This window comes from Amphiprion ocellaris, chromosome 23 (genome assembly GCF_022539595.1).
Source record: "Amphiprion ocellaris isolate individual 3 ecotype Okinawa chromosome 23, ASM2253959v1, whole genome shotgun sequence".
Classification (NCBI taxonomy): Eukaryota; Metazoa; Chordata; class Actinopteri; family Pomacentridae; genus Amphiprion; species Amphiprion ocellaris.
This window is the reverse complement of record NC_072788.1, coordinates 5,526,277-5,551,552: the sequence shown is the minus strand read 5'-3', so window position 1 is coordinate 5,551,552 and position 25,276 is coordinate 5,526,277. Positions and strand designations below refer to the sequence as shown.

Here is a 25,276-nt window from a genome sequence, read left to right as displayed (position 1 = left end):
GTACTTTCCACCACTTGTGGCTGTTTTAATCCTTAGCTAGTGAAATCATAAGGGTGTTATATTGGCAAACTTATTAGTTCTGCATATATTATTATAGTTTGTGCTGCTTTGAAGCTCTCCTGCTGCACCACAACAGAACCTTGTGAATTGAACTGAACTCAGAGAGATGTGCAGACAGAACTGGGCCAGCCTGTCTGGGTGAAGAGTGATGGGTGGAGGTTCAGATGGAGGGGGTGGAGAACAGGAAGTGGCAGTGGGTGTGGTGGAAAACAGTGCAGCGGCTGCCCTGTGGCTGCTGAAGCCAGATCATAGTGTCACCCTCAGAGGCTTTTACCGATGGAAACTGACTCGCTCCGAAAACAGATTCATGCCCAGCCACCCATGGATCACATTGGCCTCGGCACAAACGCACACACTCACACATACACACTCACAGATGTTGCACAAACTCACTCAGGGCATATATAGCCTTCCTTGCCCTTTCTGTCCCTCTTTGTTTCATTGTGTCTCTGTCTCTCTGTGTTGGCCAGTGTTTGTGTTTGTCTCCTTGGCGGTTCTGTTCTCCCTCCTGGCACTCTCTGTACTGTGTCTTGGCTTGTCTGTGCCAAATGATGTCTTCATCGCAATCCACCGGTGTCTGCATCCCTACACCCCCCCTTCCAATCCAAAACTTCCCTCCCTGCCTTCTTTCTCTCCTTTCACTTCCATATGAGGTGATTTGAGAGCTGAAGGTCACGGGGTAACTTCGGTTTTCCTGAGGGATGCCCTTGGTCAGCTGGGTCAGGAGATGGTGCAGTAAAAGGAGGGAGAGAGAAAGCGATAATTACGTTATTTAACAGCTCAGGAAACTGCAATACGGTAGTGATAGCTGACTGTGTGTGTGTGTCTGTGTGTGTGTTGGGGGAAATCCTGCAGGGTTTTCTCTTCTCCTTCCTTACTAGGCCAGCAGAAACGGAGAGAGAGAGGGGGAGACCAGTGGCAGGTCTGCCCGCAAATCACAGAATCCCACTATCATTTTACATTTGCTTTCTCAGGGGAACGCTAGTTGGCTGCTCCGGGGGCTGAAACACTCTGCTGTCATCACAGTTTAATACAAACCTTGTACCACAAACATGGGGAGGGTGGGGTTGGAGAGGAATTATTCTCTACTTTTATTAATCCAATCTGTTCATCACTGAAACTCCCTTAAGTATTTTTCACCTATGGCTGCTAATAGAATTTGGGAATCACTTCTCGGTCTGAAATCGACTTGAGATGACTTGACTTCAGGCTGATAACGAGAATGAATTGCCGTTTAGTCTTCGCTTCATTATTCACTCTGAAATCCAAGTTTTGTGTGCTATGTTCATCTCTACTCAGCAGAGATGCATTGATCTCAACTTCAGTCTACACCATTTAAAACATGGCAGTGTATTAGTTTGTGTGTTTTTTTTGCTACTTCTTTTGGTAAAGAACAGTCAATGATGGATTGATGTGATCCAGTGATGTAGTTTCACCACATCGCTACATCCTCAGCCAACAGGGTAACGCTGCCGGCTTATCGCCGGCGTCAATCAGCCTGGACACGGATAAAATTCACTGGCAGAGTTTGAAAAGAGGCCAACAGAGAAAGTATGGAGATGTCAGCTGAAGTCAGAGGCAACACCAGCACTCTCACAAGATTAAACTGCAAGCTAAATTTGAGGCTGGTTTTGCCACTTGCCAATTGCTATGCTCGAGCTCCTGGAGTGTTTTACTTGCTTTTATTTATTTTCTTTTCATTTTGGCCTTAATTTAACCAGGATGGCCTCTTCAGATCGAAACTGTATTTTTTTTTGTGTATGTAAGAGAAAGTCCAGGCTGAAGTGACTACACATCCCAACACTCAGCTAACTTTCACTAAAGGAAGTGTCCCAATGTGTCATGAGGACATAACTGGGACCAGTAGGCAGCCTATCTTCAACATCCCACAGTAGCAGAGAAACTGCAGGTGCAGAGGCATTTAGTTGAATTTGTGAGATATTTTATGAATTTTGTAAAATATCAGTGAACCCAATTGTTCTGATAAATTCATGGCGCTGTCCCTGGTGCTGAAATTTTCTGATGGATATGTAACTGTGCTTTTTTTTTCTTCTTTCACCCTCATCTTAGACCTATAATATTCTCTAAACCTACCTACTATAAATACTCATTTCTATGCTATATTGTTTCCCATACTCTGTTGGGTAATGTTGCTTTCAAGGACAATGTGAGAGAAGCAAGAGGACCATAGAGTCACACTGCTGCCTGAATATTCCCATAATATTCCTTTAATGTTTTTATGGTAATTCAGTAGCATCTGTGCTGCTCAAAAAGCACACCAGACCAAGCCAACACTATAATAAAATACTTTAAGGATAAATAAGTGTTTGTTTGGTAAAATAGGCATTTTTAAAGTGAATTAAAAAGGAATGAAACTATGCAGCACAATTATTTAGCTTAGGAGCGGTTCTATGAAATCAAAATTTTGATCACAATTATATTATCAAGAACTAGGCAGCATGGTTGTATGTGTTGGTTGGTGGTGTTGGAGTAGGAGGAGTTCCCCTTAAGCCATCTCCTGTTCAAAAAATTATAAATCAGCCAATGATTGGTAGCAAACATGACTTACTGTAACCCCACTTTTTACTGCTGGTAGGTTTTCCTTTCACTGACTGATCAGACCTCATTTTCAGGTGTCACTGACTTGATTTACCGAAGCAGAAATTACATTGTAAACTTAATGTTTTTTATTGGAGCTGAGGTGTTAGCCTCGAGCTTATTCGCAGTGAAGACTTGCATAAATTTATTTTAACAAAAAGTATGAATTAAGGCCCATCATACTCAGTTTTCTTGAGCTTTTACCCACATCTCACTGCCATCAACAGATGGAGTCATGCAGCCAAAGTGTGAACCTCTCGTTCCTGTTAACTTTATTTAAAGTCTGTTTCTGTTATTCCATACTTTAAAAAGGCAAATTGTGTCTGATGTATGCTTGTGCTTTTGTTTTTGTTTTTTTAATGTAGTTTAGTCGTTTTAAATGAGCTCATATTTATTTTTTACCTTATATTTATTCTTAACTTTTTATAGTATTACCCTCATTTCTGCACTGTGAATGGATGTGAGAAATGTCATTTCGTTTAACTGTGTGCTACGTACATTGCTGAATGACAATAAAGTTGAAGTATTGCATTAAGTCAAAAAAAATGCTCTTTAATTTTCAGTGGACAAACCCTGGTGTTAGCAAACTCCTTAGTTGAGTTTGACTTGCTGTATTCTTCCTGTAGTGGCGCCTGCACACAATTTGACTTTGAATTTGTAGATTATGAAGCAGCGTCTTGTTTGCAACCTGTCTGATCTGACCAGCATGTGTCTCACTCTGCTGGACTTGATCGCACGAGCAGCAATCGACTCGTGTACGGACGATGCGCCGGCAGCGACGTGAGGTCCCAGCTGACTCAGGCTGTGCCACGGCATCTATACGTCCTTGTCATAGTTGAGAACGCTGCGCTGACAACCTCCCTTTAGTTTGTCTCTTTAAGCCAACATCACTTGGTGGAGTGGAGGGAGGGAGGAGAGGAGGGAGACCCCAGCCTCGATCCTCAGTCCGGCCCGGTTTGAGAGGACTTTGGATCTCAGACATTGAAAGGAGGGAGTGTGAGTGACAGAGAGGGGAGGAGAGAAGGAAGGTAGAGAGGAGAGCAAAGGGGAGGGTTTAGGGAAATAGATTTGAGAGAGGGTGAGGGAGGGAGGGAGGGAGAACGTGTGAAGCACTCTGCCAGCGCTCGCTCGGTAATGCACTGTGAACAGGGACACACACTCATCCACACACACACACACATGCAGCCGGACACCTTCACACTGTGCTGCTCCTTCACACACACATTTACACACTTTACCGTCACACGCTTTTCCCTCCACACACATTTACACACACACACGCATGCATATGGACACACACTGGACTCAACAGAACCAAACCGGACTGCTGTCACCCACCAGTGGAGACTCCGAGCGGCACAGCACCCACCGTAAGCCACAGCTACCTACCTGCCAGCATGCACGCCCCCCTCCCCTCCACCTCCCCTCCCCTTCCCCGTCTCCCCTCCCTCCCCTTTCAGTCTCCCTCCATTCATTCATCCCTCCCTACTGCGAGGTGGCATGCGTGGCTGAAGGACACAGTGCTGCGCTCTGCTGTGGTGTAGCGCTGTGTAGCCGGAGAGTTGGAGAGCCCGATCTGATAGAGGAGGGGGATAGATAGACTCTCTGCACTCCCTCCCTCTCCTCTCCTCTCTTTCTTTTTCTGTGTCGCTGTCTGTCTCTCTATCCCTGGCGCTCTCTCGTTCATGAATGTCACCTCTATCTCTGGGAAATGCTGGATTTATCAAGCCTCTGTCTTTCTTCCCCCCCTCCTCCACCCCCCACCACCACCTTCTTTTCTCTCAGGGTGCGAGTGAACGCAAAGGGTGATGCCAGGAGAGCCTGAAAGAAAGCGAGGAAGCAAGCCGCACTCCATCCAGCAGCGTCCGCATCCCTTCATCAGCTTGCGGAGCTGATACCTCAGGTCGGACAGTCCCCACTTCTTCTTCTTCTACTTGTCTTGCTCTGTCATTGTTTTGGATGGAGGCATTTTACAGGTGAGGGGCAAAAGGAAAAGAGCCGTCCCAACTCCGGTTATTTAGGAGAGTTGACATTTTTCGTCGCACCATATCGGATCAGGTGTCTGATCTGCAGGACTGAGCAGGTTAAGAGGACTATGTGTGATTTGTTTTTTTTCTTGTCCGGGTCTGGTTTCATGATGCGGTGAATGATTCAGTTTCTCGTCGGACGGAGTTGAGTTGAACTTGGGAGTACTCTCAGACCGGGACGGAGGCATCGGGAGGATACTGGCTTTGGATTCTGGGTGGATGACAACATGACTTGTCCCAACACAGGAAGAGTGACGTATCAAAGCTTCACCTGAACCTGACTTCCGACCAGAAAACACTGAAGGACATTTAAAGGCAGACCATCAGAAATCTAAACCAGCTGTCAGATTTGGGTGGGCTTTTTCAGGATCCACCGTTCTTTCCTCCACCACCTCCTCTCTTCCTCCCTTCCTCTCCCTCTTTTTCTGCCTTTCTCCACCCGTCGCTTCGGTCCGTCCTCAGAAGCCCCCTCCTCCGCTCTGCACCCCTCCCTCAGCGGTGCTCCGTCGCCCTGGGTGAGCGGGCAGGGGGGTGGCCCACGGTACCCCCCGACACCTGGGCGCCACCGAGCCGCCAGAGGCTGGTGAGGCGGCGGCAGGGTCAGCGCTGGGAAGATGGCCGCTCTCGCCAGCTCCCTCATTCGCCAGCGCAGGGAGGTCAAGGACCCCCAGGCAAACCGGCAGATCGCCAGCAAGCGCAAGCCCTGCCCGAAGAGCAACAAGTCGCTCTGCCAGAAGCAAATCCTAATATTAATATCAAAGGTTCGACTATGTGGCAGTCGAGGGAGAAAAATGGAAAAAAGACCAGGTGAGTTCTCAGAGGCCTTCCTTTTGTCAAATCTCCTCTTTTCCGGTTCCATCCTACTCCCAGTCCATCCTCTGTTTGCTCTGTTTTCTGCCTGTACTGGATAACTGGATTTTGATGGTTGGCTTGCCAGACTACAGATTAATCCTCAACTGTAAAGCCTCAATAGAGAACATCTGCAGCCTGTAATTTCAGAATTCAGGACTTAATCTGAATCTGGGAAACATCCCAGCATGTCTTCCTGGTAGCAGCATATCCTGTATTTATGGTACAGGAAATTAACAGAGTAAATTCTACTTTAATACACAAGGCTCTGTGTCACTGACCACGGGCACTAAAGCCTGTGTTGTGACTGTGGTGATGACTTTGTTGAGGTGCATGTCAACACATCCACACACACAACGCTGGTAATCTGCAGGCCCACATTGAACTTGGCTCATACATACGGTGATTTACTGTGATATAAAAATGTCAAGAGGCGCCTCATTTGCGATTCTGGGGGCCATTACTCTCTCCCTGTGTTTCCTTCCAGGCAAGTGAAACACAGTGTGGCCTAATTTGTCTTGTGTGTTTGCATGTTAAATGTGAATTTAAAATTATTCATTGGAGGTAAATGAGACAGTGACACTTGACTTGTGTGATGATTGTGTCTGTGCCACATATGGCAATAATATCTGATGTTACAAGCCAAAGAGAGATGGAATTTTGCCCTACAAAAACATGCTTTTTCAGAGGTTTTGTGCTCTTAATGAAAACCTTTTAGATTTATGAGGAAATGCATTTCTAACTTTAGACAAGGAAAGGCTGGACTAAGCTTTAAAAAGCCACACAGCGTTGAGCTGGATAGTCGTTCTTGGAAAATATGCACAGAATTGTTCCTGATTGTTTCATATCGCTTTCTTTTTATGTAGCATACAGGCATTTCCCCCCTTTTTCATGTCATATTTATTACTACAGAAGAGTCACAAAAGCATTTGTAGAAATACTTTTTTGAAAGTTATTGTCCTATTTTGAAATTTTTGAAAGTCCTGTTTGCCTTTTGTCTGTCTTGGGGCTTATTTGGTCGGACTGTGGTGTCCAGGTTGGCTGGTCGATCGACTGGTCGATATGCTTTCATCTGACTAAATTCTAATCGGTCAGACAATAAGGAGAAAAGTACTTCATCAAGACCCTTTCAGGAGTTACCCATTGTTTTTGGCACTGGAAGGAACAGATAACCTGTGAATACCCACATGTTTTCACAGCTTTGACCTCACCGAACCCTGACAAGACTGCTCATTCTGACTTATTCACATAAGTTTTGCATTAACAATAGACATAGTACCCGAGACATTAATCAATTGTTTGTGGACTGCTGTTGTGAAGCCTTGAATCTGGAATTAGTTTGTCACCATCTTGGTTTCTTGAAACCAGATGCAACCACAAAAGGGTGGATCTCACTGGGCAACACAAGGACATGAAGCTCAGTGATTCATTAGCAGCCTGTTAATCCGCTTTCCTCAAAATGGGACCACAAGTTACTAAATGAACTTCATCCTGTGCTCTCAAAGTCTTGAAACGAGTGACTGGAACCATAAAACGTTCACTGAGTTAACACATCAGGGGACAAGTTGTTCTTTTTGCAGTCAGTGGAGTCGACCCCTGCTGGTCATTGTAAAGAATTCAGGTGTAAAGTACTTCTTCATTAGCTTCACTTTTCTGACCCAGAGGATACGTTCATCTTTTACATACAGTCTGTCAAAGAAGTGGTTGGTGTGGCTGCATTTTATTCAGATGGAAAGCAACAAAGTCAAGTGTAAAGTTTGCAATCAGGAGGCTAACTTGGATGTGTTATATACCTCAGTAGTTCTCGTGCTGGAATCAGGAGCTGACGTACTTCTGTTTTTGTAAATCAAAACATGCAGATGCATATAAAATAACTCATGATTTTATTTGCCACCAGTACCGACTTTTGTATTTATTTAAAATTTCGCTTTGGCTAATAAGGCTAGCAGGTAGAATGCAGGTAGAGTGCAATTTAGGGAAGCAACTGTGAAATGCGCTCGATTTATCAGAATTCCTGAATCCAATTTAGTTAAACAAAAGAAAGAGAAATGCAACCAAACAACTGGTTGAAGGGCAGGTACAGTTTCAGTCCACTGAGATTTTCTTTAGTTTACAGCTCTGTTCATGCTGCAAACAAATTTGTGCTCTTTTAAATCAAACTGTATTTTCGTCATTTGTTTTTATTTTTTCCTTTTTCTTTTTGGAGACCATTTGATTGAGAGCTACATCCGTTAGTTCCTCCATCTGTACTATATTACACTTAAAGAGTTCATAAAACATTAGATGTTCATCCACTCTGTACAGCAATATATGTGTGTCCTCACTTCACTACTGTGCACGTGCACGCTCCTGCCCACTTTTCTACCTGCCTGCACTTCCATATACAGTCAGTGTGTGTCCTTTCCCAGCTTGTGCAAGTGTGTTTGTGTGTGTGTGAGTTCTGTGATATTTATTACCACGATGTGCCAAGTTCATCATGATAATTACGTGGGAAACCTCTAACGTGGGAAGCAGCATCTGCCATAGAGGCGGCTGCTCTCTATATTGTAATTACGGTTGTAAAATATGTTGGACAGGTCGTGGCAGTGCCAGCTCTTTGGGAAAAGGCCACGTGTGTGAAATGCCCATTGTTTGAAGCCATTTGCCCCCTAATGGCTTCTCTGCTTTTCACATGCTCATGGATTTATTATGGTAATTGTGGCGGCGCGATATGGAGGCTGTGGTTAGAGATGCATTACCTGCTTTGCCATTTCAGGGGGTGATATACTGAGGTCTGTCTAGCACCGTGCGTGGCGTCTTCATCATTCCTTTAAAGGAATCTCTGCATGTGTGCGCATGTGTGTCTGGCATGCGGAGGACACTGCTGACCCCTGGCCATGAGCGTATGTGCTAGTTGGTGGAGTGTGAATCCTCGTCATGTGTGAGTTTCTTCCTCACTCACTGAGCTTCAGCCCGAGGCCAAAGTTGACCCCTGGCCAGGAATAAACGGCTCGAATATTCTCGAGCTGTGGCCTCCACCTCCTCCTCTTCTTCCTGCTCCTGGCAGGACTTCAGAGCAGCCCGCTTACAGCTTGCCTTCACTTTCCTTCCAACAGCAATCCATTGTTTTCACTTACATCAGTTGGCAAATATCGACTTTTTCTGCTTCCTGTGGCTTATTGGGTGCAATTATCTTGGTTTTTGGTTGGTACTCAGTGTTTTCCTGTGGCTGCCCTTGTCTTACATACTTTGCTGACTTTCGTCAAGCACTGATTCTTACATTTTCTCCTGAAACAGAGGTTATAGTACTCCAGGAATCTCTTGAGGCTGATATTCAACTTTGATCTCAACTCAGACAACTAATGAGACATGACAACATTCTGATAAATGATAACTATTTGGAACATTGTCATGGTCCAAACTCGGAAATCCTCCCAGAGTTTAGTTCAACTCGAGCGATCACACAATTAGTAGTGAGTCATGTGGTGATACCTACTCTTCGTTCGTCATGTTGTCGTCTGTTTTCAAAATGCTCAGTGCATCCTGAGTCTGGAGTCCTCATGGAGTTTGATGTAGTGGCACATGAACCAGTTCTTCAGCTGTAGTGGCCCTCCAGCAAGACAAGGGCCAACATCAACAGCTACATTTCAAGACATTGGAGTTGGAGTCTACAGGACAAGAGACTCACTGAAGAAGAAGCTGAATAAAACTGCTGAAGACCACCACAACAGTGATGTGTGCTTAAACCTGGGCGATGTAACGATAGTAATATGCACTGGTGGTAGAGACATTTTATTGGTTTGCCCTCGTCGTCCTTCATGCACTTCTGGGTTTTACTTGCTATTTTCACTTAATGTATTTAAAGGCAAGATCATTTGTTCATTCTTACTGTGTATTTTTTCATTGTTGTAACATGAAAATTATCACTTGTGTACCTTGATAAATAGGCCAAAGTAAGACAGTTCCTTATTTTCTACTTTTTTTTATTTAAACATTTACAAAAACTGTTGATACTGATTAAAATGTACCAGCCCTGTCTGAAAAACAGCATGTGTAGGTACGTCAAAGTCAGTAGTTGTTTGTTCCAGTTCCCAGACAGGCAGAGAGACATTCAACAGCACCAAAGCAACATGATCACTCTCAGGTTACAGGCCACACCATGACTTGTGAAAAGTTTCACCAGAAACCAATGAACAGGCAACTTTCTGGGCCAATGGTGAAACATCAGACCAGCTGTAATATAACCTGTCCTGTGTGTTACTTTTTTTTAGCTGATTAAAAAGTATCTACCACTGACTAAACTAATTTTGAGGTGTGTCATCTGAGTTACTTAATGCTCGTACCTCTTTGGATGTTGGAAATAGTACTCTGAGCATTTCTCACCAAAAACATTTAATGCTGAGGTGAAAAAGCTGAATACAAGAAGCTTCATTTGCTTCTTCTGGTGTGCATCTGTCCTCCAGAAATCCCAAAGCGTGAATAAAAACAGTGAAGGGGGGTCAGGAGCATGCATAACTTGGTTCAAATCCAGTTGGGGATCCTTGTTAAATGTCAGCCCTCTTACTGAAAAAGACAAAAAGGGCATATCCTGAATTTAGGCGGAAAGCAACAATGAAATGCCTCAGTTTATCAGAGTTACTGGTGCTCAAGCTTGTAACGCCATCTTAAATATGTTTGCTGTAAGGTAGCTGATGGAAAACAGTTGCATTCACTTCAGCTCCTCCTTAATTGGGATTAAAGATGTGCACATGAGGTCCTTTGTCCCAGTTTAAAGATCTGGTCTGTCTGTTTACAGTCCAGTGTGTTAGGACACTTTCCACAGATAAAGCAACACCTCATATACGTGCTGTTTCTGTGTGTGTATAGATGTTATCATGTGTCTAACACTGCCCGCTAGTGCGTCACCGCATTGTGACCGGATAGTTCAGGTTCCCTTTGTACTGTTGAAGGCCATTTGTTGTAGGAAAGGAGGAGGTTGTGCTTAACAACGACTGTATGTGTGCATGTGTGAGAGTGTGTGTCCTCGAAACTTTGTACCTGCTTCTACGGAAGTGACGGATGATGGGAGTGATGCGTGTTTGCGTTGTGTCCCGGCCTGACCTGCATACCTCCTCCCCCCTTTTACCTTATATCTCACCCCACTGTGTCACCCACTCACCTCTACAGACAAACACAAACACACACACACACACCCTCTAACCCTCACCTAACCCATACTAATGATGCCCCAGCACTACAGCCCACTCAGCTTATAACAAGGTCATCTTGCCCTGCACAAACACACACACACACACACACACACAGCGGCCTGAGCAGACAGACAATTTCAAGTGCACACATATATTGAACACATACACTTGCGTCAATACAAACAGAAAAAACACACCCACGCACATTCGCACAAACTAATAAATCAGCGCACGCACGGGCGCAAACAAACAAATGATGAGATTTCATGATAATTTAGGTGGAGAGTGTAGGAGAGAGATAATTTCACCCTGGCTGTGTGTGTTTGTGTATGTATTTGTGTGCAATGCGTGTGTGTGAGGCCGATATGATCTAATGAGGATGTTAAGCCGCCTATTGGATATCAAAGCGAAACCAAAATAGCTTGTGTTGTCCTCTGACTGCCTGCTGGAGCTGCTGTGGAAGCCCTCCTCTCTTCTGTTAACAGGATAGAATAACACTCGGAGTTGTTACTGCAGCACAGGGGCCAAGTGTTCATCCAGCTACTGCAAATTGGTTTGTGTGTGTGTGCGAGAGAGAGAGAGAAACAAAAAATGTGTATCAGAGACAAACGATAAATGACAGTGTGTGACAGTAGACAGCACGCTCGCTTGGGCCAGACTCTGAGATTGTGTGTGTGTGTGTGTGTGTGTGAGGCTCAATGTTGTGTTGTGATTCATCAGGCCACATCAGCTCCTCTCATTAACACACACTGATTTATCAATAATGTGCGGCAGCGTTTGGAGAGCACACATTGAACTGGGGCGATTTACTGCCTCATAGACCGGACACTGTGGACGGGCCACACCAGGAGGACTATATTTCTCTCTCTCTCTCTGTTTGTCTCTCTCTTTATCAGCTTTCTCCCTCTCTTTCTCCCCCCCTTTCTCTCAATCCATCTCCTTCTCCCTCTATCTCACCTCTCTTTCTCCCACAGCCTTGATCGCCCTGTCCTCCCTCCACCCCACACACACACACACACACACACACACACACACACACACTTATCTTCTCAAGGACATCTGGCTTTCTTATAACTGTCTCTCTCCCTCTGTGTCTTCCTGTCTCTCCCCACTTGATGTATTTTCCCACTGTGTCTAATCATCTTGTCTTTGGGCCAGCCAGTTAGTCACTGGATGCTACAATGACAGAGATACTGGAGGTATTGTGCTGCCATGTTACGTAACTCTGGTGCTATTGTTCATGGATCAGGAGCAAGTGTGATGCACATCTAATGCCAGTCCTGTCTCCTAGAAATTACCTCTGTATACGACTAATTTCCAGATATATTTTGAAGGAAATGTAATTGTGACCAGATTGCCATACTGAGTTTTTAAACACACATTTTGGCAAACAAATATGTTGCCAGTAAACTGTGGAGTCATGGTTCAGTTTGTTTTTGGTACAGCATAAAATACAGTCGGTATGCCGCATACTGTCCAGCAATTTTATTTAAGGCAATTTCAACATCATCATAATTGCCATTCTGAGCCTGCAGTGCGATTAATTTATTAAAATAGCCCAAAGAAACACTGCCTTCCTCGTTTTGTGTCAACAATAAGGACACAGACATCTTGTTTCAATAAACTTTATTGGAAATGTCAGTAGATTCAATGGTGGTTACAGTCAGTGTAGGTGTGAGAGTTGTGTTTTGTTTGCCCGTCACCCACCCCAACCACCTCCACAGTTAATGAGGGTGGATGTGGGGTGGATGTGGTCCTTCAATTATTAAAAAAATGAAAAAAAAAAAGTTAATATAAAAAGTACAATGTCTGCACGAAATAGTGCTGCCGCCAATGCTGTATTTTTTTTATTTTCATTTTTAAAATAAATGTATATTTTAATTAAAGTCATGAACAGGGGCTCAACTTCATGGCACATCACATCATTACTCACAACATAATGCAAAGCCTAATGGAAAAAAACTCCAAAACTATTAGTCCAATATCAAAACCAGTAACAGAAATTAAGGCGATACAGAAAAACTATGAAAATCACTTTGTTACTGTGCTCATATACAAATAATTTTAAATAATTTCCTTTTCCATCAAAAAATCTTAGAACATGTAGTAATGTTCACATGCCACAAAATAATTACAAAATAGACGAAAAGAAAATCATTTTTAATAACTACTTCACAATAATGACATATATGGTTAAAGTTTGTGACCATTGTTTAACCATGTAAAAATTTTATGCCATAGAAATACACAATTTACATCTTCCTCTCGCATAGAAAGCCAGCTAATGGCACAACTACCCAAAGCAAAAGTTAGCTGCTGAGATAGCTGTGGCTAGCCTTAGCTAAAACTGACGCTAAGCTTACTTATTGATTTTTATCTAAAACTGAAAGATATCCACTCAGTGAAGAGCATTTTAGTTATTTTTATCATTCCATATTTTCAAATATGGCAGCAACTAAATCAGTTCACAAGGCAGAATAAAGCAGCTAAAGTCATGCTAATGGTAATTAGCTTAGCAGATTGTAATTTAATGTAGTATATATATTTCACAATTTAACTAAATAAAGAAAGGAATGTTAATTTTCTTGAACAAACAAGTTAAATTAATAAGAAAGCTGACAGAACACAATTTGTTGGCAGACACTGCTTCTCTGAGCATCACCTGAAAATTATTCAAAGACAGTGCAGCCTGTGTATTTTGTAGGTAGACATAAAATGAAAGCTTTATAACCTTTCTCTCTGTTTTATAGTTTGCCCTCCAGCTGGAAAACTTTTGTCTCAACTTCACTGCTTCTCCAGTGACCTCTGCCTCTGTAGGGCGGCGTAGAGGAAAGGATTGTAAACCAAGCAGAAAACAGACAAAGGTTCAGAGAGATAAAAAGAAGCTTCTTCCTTTGAAACGGCGCAGCGAGGATGCAGAAAAGAACAGCTGTACTGTAAGACACAGTAAATTAACCTTCTGCAGCTGGCGAGCGTTTCAAAGTGCTTCATTGAATCATTGGTTTTGAAAGGATGCTCATGGAAGAACTTGTCCAATATTCTTACTATGTGGTCCAGCAGGTTTTATTATTCAGCAGCCTGTGCTCTGGACCTTCAGTGTGAAGGTGTAATTTTGACAAAACTTCCTTTGAGAAAGTTTTTCCTCCCTTTGAGGTATTTTGGACCAATTGAGGGCTCCTTATTGGCTGATATTTCAGTGAATGTACTACTTTTGATAGTTTGAAGCTTCCGCCTCCTTTTTTCCAGAGTCTGTCAGTTGCAGATAACCAAACAGCGTCATAAAGGAACACTGCCACGTGCTTTATAATGTGCATTACCAGCAGTCGATGGCATCCGTTGTTTTGTAACAGGTTCCGCCCTCTATCTCTGCCAGTGCGGCAGATGTTGTGTATGAAATGGTGCCCAGAATAGATGATTTGGAGATGCTAACATTTGGCCTATGTGATGATCAATGTGGGCTTTCAGTGCCGCCCCTCCCAAACAATTGATTTATGAACCCAACCGCCATTTGTTTTGCCGTGGAGCTTTTTTGGCTCGGCATCAATCATCATTATCAGACAAAATAGAATATTTCTGGTGGATGTGCTGGCGTCTATGAGTGAGTGTGTGCTTCCTATTGTATTTCAGTTAGCTTCTGTCTGAACTGTGCTTGTCGGGGGGTTGACGGGGGACATGTTGGGTTTGTGAAGGCTGCGTTGCCCTGGTAGGAATGAGGTGAGCTGCTTGGACTCAGTGTGGCACATTGTTGGCACGGCATGGCACATTACGACACTGAGAGCACTAAAGTGTAATCGGAGCAGGGCGATGGGGCCGAAAGGGGTTTCAGATGTGGGAACTTTGCTCTTCAAATGACCTCAGACTGAGATTGAAGCACACATATGTTTGCATTTATCTACCACAGCTCTCAACATCTTATTCTGCATCAGACAATTTCCCCTCCGCTGGGATTCTCAAAGTAACAAATGACCGGCGAGCGTCGAGTCAGCATCTCGCAGCCCCCATCGCCGCCACCGACCCAACCTTGCCGTCCTCAATGTCACAAAACGCTCCCAAGAAAGACGGTTTCTTTAATGAATGCCTACAGTCTAAATTGCAATATTAACATGCTGAGGCCAATAAAGCCAGCATTTGCATTTTATATGCAATCAATTTGCTGCATGGTTTGCGTGCAAAGCTGAGCAGGACGCGTGTCACATGGAGATGACAGTTTAGGGATAGGCGACACACAAACAGACGCACAAAGCACAGACGGCGCGAACACCTTCTGGCGAGATCCTAAGCAAGACACAGAGTCACGCAACCACAACACAACACACACAGGCGTCCCGGTCACGCATGGAGAGTCTGATCTCTCTCTCAGCTCCGCCACAGCGTCCCTGACCGAGGTGACACTGTTCAAAAAACAACTCATTAAATCATGTGTCATTTTCATCCCCCTCAGTGTGTGTGTTTACCTCTCACCTCAAACCTGCTGTCGACGGATGCACGAGAATAAAACCGGCCTTACGGGAAAAGTCTGTGTGTGCATGCTTTTCTGCTTGCGTCTGTATCTGATTACGTGTTAATTTACTTTGATCACAGAGACTGTGGCACCCAAGGGTGATGTCGAATTTACTGACAGGTGCTGTGGACCACAACAGATCAGCAAACGGCGCCTCTGTCTGTTTCTGAAAAGGAAGCCTAGAAATATTCTCTTACTTTGTATTATATGAGGCTTCAATTGTCGTGAAATGGATATTGTTTACTTGCAATTTAGTTGAAATAGATACAATAAAGTATAGAAGTCATTTCACTGATGTTCTGAAACTCTAGTTGTATGCAAATCCTTTTTCTGCTGTATGTGAAGTAATTGAAGATCATTAGCTTCTGGCAGCTGTAAAACTGGATGGTTGGTTAGTTTTAATGAGTATAAAGCTGCCAGACTTGTTTAGTGGATCGCTGCAAGACACGTAACGTATTTTAAAAGACAAAGTCAGTTGTGCTGTTTGAGGTAATTGTGATCCTGTTTTCAAAATGTGTAAATGTACAACTCAACTTACAAAGACGCAGATTCTCTCAGGTCTCTAATACGTTTCTTTTTTCCTTAAGGAGGATTTCTTAGACAGTTCCTATGTAAATAATAGGAATTAGCCTGATTCTTAGACCTTGTGAGCATTTACAACCCCATTGTCTTCTCAAGCTTTAATAATTAAATTTGTTGGGTCCAATCCAATGCTGGAGCTGTGGGATAGCAAGCACACGAGAGAATAGTTAAAGTCTTTGCAACCTGATATCATGAAACAACACGTTAATAACACCTCAAATCACTTTATATGTTATTAAAACACATTTTTTTGAAAGTTTGTGTATCATTGCTTACCATGTAGTTGTGACCTCTTGACCGTGACCCTAACTTTTACCATTTTATGTTATTTTAACGCTGTGAAACGACACACGAAAATGTGAAATGTCCCTGAACTGACTCGATATTTATAAGCAAATAGCATGATACCACATTAGTCTCTGAGTGGTACTGTTAGGAGGGTACAATGGTTTGTAGGCAAAGATTGCGGTCTTTTGGAGCTTTTATAGCTGCCAAAAGCACAAGTTTGAACCATTGTACCATATGAAAAATGCAGAACAAAAGGATAGAAAAAGTAGCATAAACTCCTCAGTCTCAAAAAGGACATGTACTTGAAAATGAGCATTCTTTTGTGTATAAGTTTCATGATAAATCCCAAACAGTTGACTCTGTATCACCATTAGCGTTTCGGACTTCAGAATGATCTGACTACTCAGATGCATGTTAAGCGTGTTTTTTTTTTTTTTTTTTTTTTTTAGAAATTTAACAGAAATATCATTTAGCTAACAGCTCCCAAAACATGTTCAAGCAGGCAGCACCTCTTTAATGTCACATAGCAGCGTGATAATCTGAACAGTCTGAACTTCCTAGCGTGTCCGGCAGCATTAAAAGCTTATAACTTATGTCATGCGTTCGTTTCCACGTAAAAACACACAAGCACACGTGTCAAAACCCCCAGAATCCCACAGGTATTTACCACTTGTCCTCCTCTTCCTCTTACATGCAGCACTTAAACATGCAGGCTGCATTTACTGTAAAGTGCTGTTACCAAGCCAGCGCATGAATAACACTGAATAATGTAACTTGCATGCATCTATAGGCAGCGGAGGCGAGCGTTTTCCTTATATACCTCATTGTGTTACTGTATAGAACAGATGCAACATTTCGGCGCTCTCGTAATGGACACAATGGGGTGTATGGGAATGCAAACGCGGCTGTATTGTTTTGAAAAGAAATGTGGCAAATTACACAGACAGGCGTGCGGTTTACATTCGCGGTTGCTCACACTGACTGTACACACGTGGTGATAAAAAGGGACACATCTGTACAGTATAAACCTCCTCTAGGCGTCCTGTCTGCTTTCAAAACCCCAACGTGCGGAGGTTGAATAGGGACCTACGTTTGTGTGAGGATTTGACGTGTTTGCTCGCTTTGAGAAAATATACAATATACAAGTGAGATACATTGTAAATTACCATGTGTGCATATATGTGTGTGTGTGTGTGTGTGGGGCACCTTGCTGATTGCAGCACCCTGTCTACCTGTGTGTTGTTCCCCTGTGGTACACAAGCACAGGTGCGTGACGCGTCCTTCACTTTAATGTACCATCAATCTCAAAAAGCTGGAGACCAGCCAGAGCACAACCTCCCCACCAGCTCCCTACACACACACACACACACACACACACACACACACACACACACACACACACACACACATATACGCACAGCCATACATGTTCATATACGGTAATGTCTTCTCTCAGATGATATTTCATGTGCAGGTGAGAGCAGAATTTCCTCTAAACCCAGGGCTTTCCCCTCTGCCATTAAATTATCCATCATACAATTAGACTCCCATTCTGCAGAGAGATCCAGACGGAGATAGAAAGCTCTCTTTGCAATTCATTAAGTCTGCACTCAGTGTTCAAATCCTAGAAGTCAAGTGAAAAATGTAAAATTTTGATATTGTTTCATGGCCTTTTCTGTTCAACTTAGTTATAAGACAATACAGGGAGCAACTTCCATGACTTAAAGAAGCTGCTGCAAAAGTCTTGGTACCACACTCACACATATTAACTCGTGGTTTTAATATTTTGGCTCATCAGGATGTGCATCATTTTGCAACTTGCTCTGATTCCACGTAGCTCAGCAAATTAATTAGAGCAGATTTAAATTTATCGTCTCATGAGTTAGGTCTTGTTTGATTTTGTGACTTCTGTGATTGCTGGCAGTAAAACTATGACTATCAATGATTAATGAATTAATAGTTGTCAATTATTGAATTATAATTGCAAATGCTTTTTTAAGTCAAAATTGTCTGATCCCAGCTTCTGAAAATTAAATATTTTCTAGTTTCTTTACTCCTTTATGATATTGAACTGAATATCTTTGGATTGTGGACAAAGCAAGACATTTTGATGAAGTCATCTTTGGCTTTGCAGAAAAATGAGAATTGTTGCTGATTTAATTTTGTCCAAATTAAGTTAACAACTAATACTATTGCCACTGAATTAAATTAGATGGACTAAAGTCATTTGATTCCTGTCAAATGAACATTGCTGCAACTTAACTTTAAGAAAAGTCAACATGAAGTGAAGTATTTGCTCTGTCCAAATGTATAATGTGAAACAGGATTTTGTCACGAGACTTCTTTCATTTTCTTCACTCTTTAATCCTACTTCAATAAAACAGTAGTTGAGTTACAGGAGAAAAAAAATGACCTACAGGATTCAAGGACATTTATTGTCATTGCATTTCTGCAACGAAGTAGTAGTAATAGAAACTGCATGATCACAACAAACATTTTTCACTGTTTGCTGATACTTTATAGCTCAAATAGCTAAAGAATTGATGAACAGAGGTGCAAAACTTTTGTTAAAAATCTGCGCAAACAGATGCAGTTGTGTGTCTCCACCAACCAGTTAAGTTGCAGTTTTCATGTCTGTCACTTCATTTTATTCTGTTGGACACTTGTGTGACATTTAGTCGTAATTAGCAGATGAATTCTCGATTTATGACCAAAGACGTGTGTTTTGGGAGGTTACACTGACCTTTTACCTTTTAACTTGGACAACCACAAATTTTGTAATCATTTCATATTCGAGTTTAACAGAATGCTTATTCCAAAAACGACAGTTTGAGGGTCAGTATATAATTGCGGGACTTTTTGTACCATAGTTGACATTTTTGCTGTTTTCAGGCCTAAAATCAACATAGCCACCTATTAACCAAACACCACATGGCATTTTTAAAGAAAGATTCTTCCAAATATTACATATACAACAGTAAAACAGTAAAATTGAAAGTTATTTATGAAGATATTGTAGTAAACCTGTTGACATGCCATAAATCCACACTTGACTCACACACTACTTTATATTAAATAACTCAGAAAGCCTTGGAGTCTTGCCAGTCTTTTCTTCAGGAGGAAATGACATCACGTGGAGCAGGTCATGTGATCTGGAATTAACACACTTCCTGGAGAGGTATTTTTGTAATGGGTAGTTTCTCGGACACAGATCCAATTTGTTATTTTCTGTATAAAATTTGATATATTGCCAAAACAGAAATATCTGTCATGATTGTCTTAACTGAATGAAAAGAACACAATCAAAACTATTTTTGAATAATCTCATTTTATTATTGTTTAGCTAATTAGAAGGTGGTTGTTATTAAATTGGGACGGTTATTTAGTTGACATTTTAGCATTATCCAGTCATTTTTATTAATAAATGATTGTTTCCATAATAAAACATTATGGAATTTGTAAAGAAATGATCTTAATGAACATAAAAAAACGTATGCAAGATATATCCCATGGACTTTCAAAGTCCCTCAATTATATAATGACCCTTGAGGAACATTTTCTCATTGTTTCCTGTAAGTTTTATGTCTTGATGCTTGAATTTTGCTTGATATGCTAAGGAAATTGCAGGATGTACTGGAGCTACAGTGAGATAAAATGCAGCAGAAATATTGGCCATATACAGTCTAACACGATAAAAATCAAAATAGTTTTAACTTGATGTGCCTTTTACCAAAATGAATGTAGGTCTTGTAGATTTGTCGTTAAATGTATTTACTGATCGCTTGTTGAGCAGCAGCTGACAGATGTGGAGGGAGAGCGGGAGGTCTCACTAAATCCTACTTATCCTTAAGATGAAAGTCCTGTTGGATGGCAGGGAGTCAGTTAAAGTAATTTTCATCCATTTAAGTGAAATTATGAAGCTCCCACTTTCATGCAGGAATCTGTGAATCTCACCAGCAGCTAAAGGGCAGAACAGACGGCGAGGGTAGGGAGAATAAGGTTTGAAATCCTCACAAGTTGAGACATTGTAAGCCCCTTTAAGGCCGGCGGGCCATGAAGGACAGCCATTCGCAGATATTTATCATCATTATTTTTAAACCATTCCAGCTTTATTAGACGTCTTGAAGTGGTGAGCGACGGGATAAGGTGGCGATCGCGTGCTGACATTCCCAAAGGTCACACGACAGATTCAAACCCAGCGATGACTCATATCTACAGAACATATAACGCTCCTCACTTTAATTCATGTTCCATGCATAAATGGATAGATTAACATATGTATTCATGTAATCCATTTAAAGGCACGCTGAGATGGAGGGCCGGTGGCATTAAATCCTCTTAATGAAACCAGACGATGTAACTTATTCAGCTGAGTTTTCATCACAAATTCATGCTGCACTCTTAAATCAGGTCTCATCATTTCAACATGTCTTATTGCAGAAGATTGACTGTAATGCTAACCTGCTGGTATGAGGCTTTAAATGCACTTAAAGTATGTTCGAGTGATATCCAGTCAAATGAGCCATCACCGTATATGAAAGCACGATTGAAAAGCTCCATGAAATATTCTCAGATCCTTTCGAGAAGGCAGACGTGGACGGATAACGATGAGACACTGAAGTGCTAAATTTGACACAGAAAGTCGGAGAGCTGAATCACAATTAGACATAGATTCATACATGATGCTCAGACACAATGTTTCGTGCGATTCCGTTGCGTGATCGACCTCCTTCCACTCCAGCTGAAGTTCTGGCTCCGTGTCCATTCTGCAGCTCTTCACATCAGGCAGCGGTTGGCCTCTGTCAGGGCTTTGGTTGCTCGCTCTCCAGAACATGGACTCGGTGGCAGGACGCCATCTTAGAGAGAGAGTTAGAGAGAGAGAGAGAGAGTTAGAGAGAGAGAGAGAGAGGTGTTTGCATCCATCAGATTTGAATTGTTTCAATGTTGCTCTTCATAATCACCATGATTTGCCTCGAAATTATATATCATTATCTTTATCCTACATTTTTTCCATTAAATGTAAACTGAAACTGCAGTATTCAGACTAAAAATCGGCTGTTAAACAAAGCAGGAGGCTTCAACATAAGTTTGACTAACAGATTAAGGAATTTGAACAACTTATTTTGTCTTTTATTGCATGGTTAGTTTTGACCCAAACAGCGCATTTGCTCCCAAGTTGAAAAATTTAAAAGCACATAAAGCGATTGAGGGGTGCAAGTAGACATTTACAAGCAAAATTACATTTTTTTTTTACTAAATACAAAAAGTAAGTTATGCTTGAATTATTCTTGAGTCAAGCTGTATTTAATATTTATAGAATTATTTATGCTTTAGTCTGTTTGAATAGTATAAATGATATGACCATAGTAGTTCTTCATGCCAAAAATAGTATTAATTTTGGTATCTGACATTGATTTTGATATTGATGCATATCATATATAGCAAATATTGACATTAAAATACACTTTTAAAATTTTCTTTGTTTGTTTAAAGTTATTTTTTGGCCTTTTAATTGGCTTTATTGCACTGGTTAATACAGAGACAGATAAGAAAGTGGGGGGAAGAGCTGCAGCAAAGGGCCATCAACCAGTTGAGCTACCTGGGCGCCCCGACTATTTTTTAATTAGATTCTTGGTAGTTTGACAGAAACTACAAACATTTTAGTTTCATTTTCATGCGACTCCTATGTCACATTAGAGTATTTTAGACCTTTTGTTTTTATGAATGTCAGCTGCTACCTTCATGTTTGTAGTTTATCTCAGAGGTTTCATTGCTGCCTCTTCTTGTTCTAATTTGTAGATGGGTGTGGTAGCCAGAATTTTAAACAGTGATGTCAACTTTCTACGTAGCTATCAAGCCACCTGCCTATCTATATTCAATAAAATACATTAATGGTTGCAAATCATGCATGGTGCAGCCGCACGGGTTGTCGATTCGCACAAAACTATTTTAAATCACAGTATTTCTAGGAAACATGAAAAACAGACATCAGCTAGCTTGCTCTGTGTCAAGTTGAATGAATAAAGTGCTAAAACATGGCAATTCAGTCTGGCTGCAAGTGTGGAGCAACTGGATTGTCTTATAGCAGATAGGATGTTTGCTTTGTGCTGCCTCTGTCGCCACTGAAAACAGTTTATGCTGCCATAAAATGACTTGAGTGAATGACGCTATCAGCAGAGCAGCATTTCCTTTTGTGAGCAAAGTTGCCATTTCCATTCAAACCTCACAATTTGCATTAAAAAAATACGTCCACGCAGGCCCATTTGCACAAATACTTGAGTTTTTTCTCAGTTTGACATAAAGAAGCCACTGATTTCACTAAAACGAGTGTGTGTCAGTAAATAATTCACAAAGCACTTCTTTAAAGGAATGTGGGTAGTGAAGTGAAGCATCCACTTCCTCCTTCTCTCTCTCTGTGAGACTAAAAGTGAATTGGGAGATGGTGTGATTAGAGCAGACAAGGACAGACTGAAGTCTGACCTCTAGCTAGAGGTAACCGAGAGAACGGAGGAGGAGGATGGAGAGATAAAGAAAGATAAAAGTGGGATGCCACAAGTCAGCAAGTCTCAGGAAGATAGAAATGATATCTTCCATGCTAGTTGTGTTTTTAAAGTGATGGGAATTCAGATGGAGGGATTTTCTTGTGCGTACAATGTTTGAGACGTGGTTTTCCACGGAGCGCTTCATTGGGTATGAATTGGACAGATAAGTCTATTTTGGCTGCTGCTTGCCATGTCTGGATTTCGCAGGTGTCTCTTTTACAAAGTGAGCCTGTTGGAAGGTATTGACTTTTTGTCAGCTCTGGTTGAACCAGAGAGTTTTGGAGCGTTTTAACTTTAAACAGCTGTGATATGAGGACATCTCTATTTGGGTTTGGAGGGAGAAAAAAAGGAAAAAACAACTGAGTGTTTGCTTAGCAAGTCTTTGGTGATGCTGTATTTCTGTATCTGCATGTGGATACACGAGACTGAAGGCTTTCCAAGTATGATTTCATTAAACATCCACATATTTAATATGGTAGCATCACAGTGCCCAAAGTTCTGCCATTTTGTCAGTCAAATGAAATTATCGCATTGCAAAAAATACAAAATGAAACTATTTTTCTCATTAATACAGCTTATTAATTATTGGTTAAATCTCAGTCAGTTTCTTTGTTGTTTTTTCCTCACATTTTTCACTGCTACATGAAGTATTTGCACCTCTATGGAAATCATACAGTGAACACTAGAAGTAGAATAAACTGAAAAATGTCTTTTGTGCCATAAATCGTTTTTTTAAAAAAAATTCTTTGACTACTTATTTAACAAAAAAACAAAAGCAAACTAGTGGCCACACGTTTTACCATTACTGGAAAAATGGTGACTACGTGTTAGAGATATATACTATTTCTGTACTTTTAATTTACTTTCTATTTCCATTCTCATCCCTTGCCTTCTCTGTGTAATCAAAACGCACGTTTCAGTTGAAATGTGAGTGAATTTTTCTCTTGTGACCGTTGATCACAAATGAGCCTTTAATGGTTTCACAGTTGCACAGAGACGCAAGGAATTTTTAGTTTTTTACTGAATTTGTTTCAAGCAAACGCTTAATTTTTTGCAAGTTTTTCAGCTGAATAGTTTCTGAATTTTTGTAACGACTGTGTGTCATAGCTGAGTCACAAAAAATTATTCAGTTGTGCTGTGAGTGCAGAATAATTTTTGATTTTGCAATATTTGGCTGATGTGATTTTAATGAAATATCACAATTTTAAGCTTAAAACTGGTTATTTTCCTTGGCAGACCCTGACCTACATGTCACACAATTAGTTCAAAGACAGTTGTAAAGTTGAAAATTACAGTTATTGCTGTGATAACTGGTCAAATTTTGGCAATATTTTCAAGATAATACGGCTTTCAAACCTGTCGGCTTAAGGCATGGGGTTCTGAGGGTTACTACTTAAACCAAATTCACTTGCATTACAGCTTAATACCAATAATAACAATAAAAGAAGGGCAAAAAGGATTGATAGTTCTGCAGGAGCTGAGGAGATAAGGGAGGTATGGACGCAAGGAAGCACACTGATATATCCCAGAGAGAGATAGACAGATAGGGAAGAGGAAGCAAGAACTAAAAGCAGCTTTAAAATGGCGAGGAAGAGATGGCACGATAGAGAGATAGAAGAATAAAGAGGAGAGGAGGTAAGTGGGTGGAAGTGAGGAGGGAGGTAAGAGTGGCCAGGAGACATGGAGCTCGAGATTGGAGGGAGAAGGAAGGAAGGAAGGGATAGAAAGATGGGGATAATTGGAAAAAAAAATACCAGGAAATGTAAAGAGGAATTGAGGGGGGGAAGGAAAAGAAGGGAAGAAATGACGACAGGCCTGGGAAGGAGTGAAAGGAAAGAATGAAGTCAATTCATGCCTCTCATAGGAACCATCATCAGATAATTTAGCCTGAGAAATGCCAGTAATTCAATGTGTGCATGTAATGGAGGCTTCAATGCTGGGAAGGAAGGCAGGAAAGACCCATATGCATAAGTTATAGAACGTGTGAGAAAGGTTTTATGTAAATATGTACATGCTGGAGTGTGTGTGTGTGTGTGTGTAGCTGAGCTGAGATTGGAGTCTGGGGGCAGCGCCGGTGCTCTCGGAGAAGATAAGCAGACATAATTAAGAGGCCATTAATAAATTTGTTAATGAGCACTCCATGTAACGGAGAGAGACGAAGAGCGAGAGGAAGATCATGTGTCATTGTGTGTGAAGCAGACAGCGAGGGAGGGAGGGAGGGAGGCAGATGCACTTTGTGAGCGTCTCTCATATTCCATATCAGGCGTATCTGCTGGCTGAGATAAGTTATCAATATGAGATATGTCCTGCCTGTGACACATACACACTGTCATCTCCGCTCCATTTGCATAAAGAGGGCTTTTAGCGATGCCCTTGTACCCTCAATGACAGTATCTCTGCATTAGTCAATGCACGCGCACACACACTTCCATAGACATCCTCACACATTATGTATTAATTGCTGAACATATAGGCGTGTTTATTGAGATGGAGTTTATTCTAAGAAGGCAAACATTAAATGTTAATCTTAATAAATGTACAAGCATACAATTAATAATGGTCTGTTTAGCAGTCAGAATGAATACATGTCCTCCAGCTATATACTTATATCTACCTTTAGTTAGACTAGACCTTTTGCATAAGCAGAAATACAAATACCAC

At 41.5% G+C, this 25,276-nt stretch overlaps 1 protein-coding gene across 5 annotated transcripts in view; it reads left to right on the top strand.

Moving 5' to 3' along the window:
• Window positions 1-25,276, top strand: part of fgf11a (fibroblast growth factor 11a) — a 148,305-nt gene that overhangs the window by 23,243 nt on the left and 99,786 nt on the right. Inside the window, exons 1-2 of one of the 5 annotated variants that reach the window (XM_035950290.2) lie at window positions 3,847-4,028; window positions 4,444-4,561. The exons of 1 other annotated variant lie outside the window; for it this stretch is intronic. Coding sequence is in view for 2 of the 4 variants with exons in the window: in XM_055007605.1 (XP_054863580.1) it covers window positions 5,300-5,492 (193 nt within the window). In the remaining 2 variants the exon portion in view is untranslated. Of the gene's footprint in view, window positions 1-3,846; window positions 4,029-4,443; window positions 5,493-25,276 lie in introns of those variants that run through there. 3 more of the 5 variants (XM_023274810.3, XM_055007605.1, XM_055007606.1) reach the window with 3 other exon arrangements.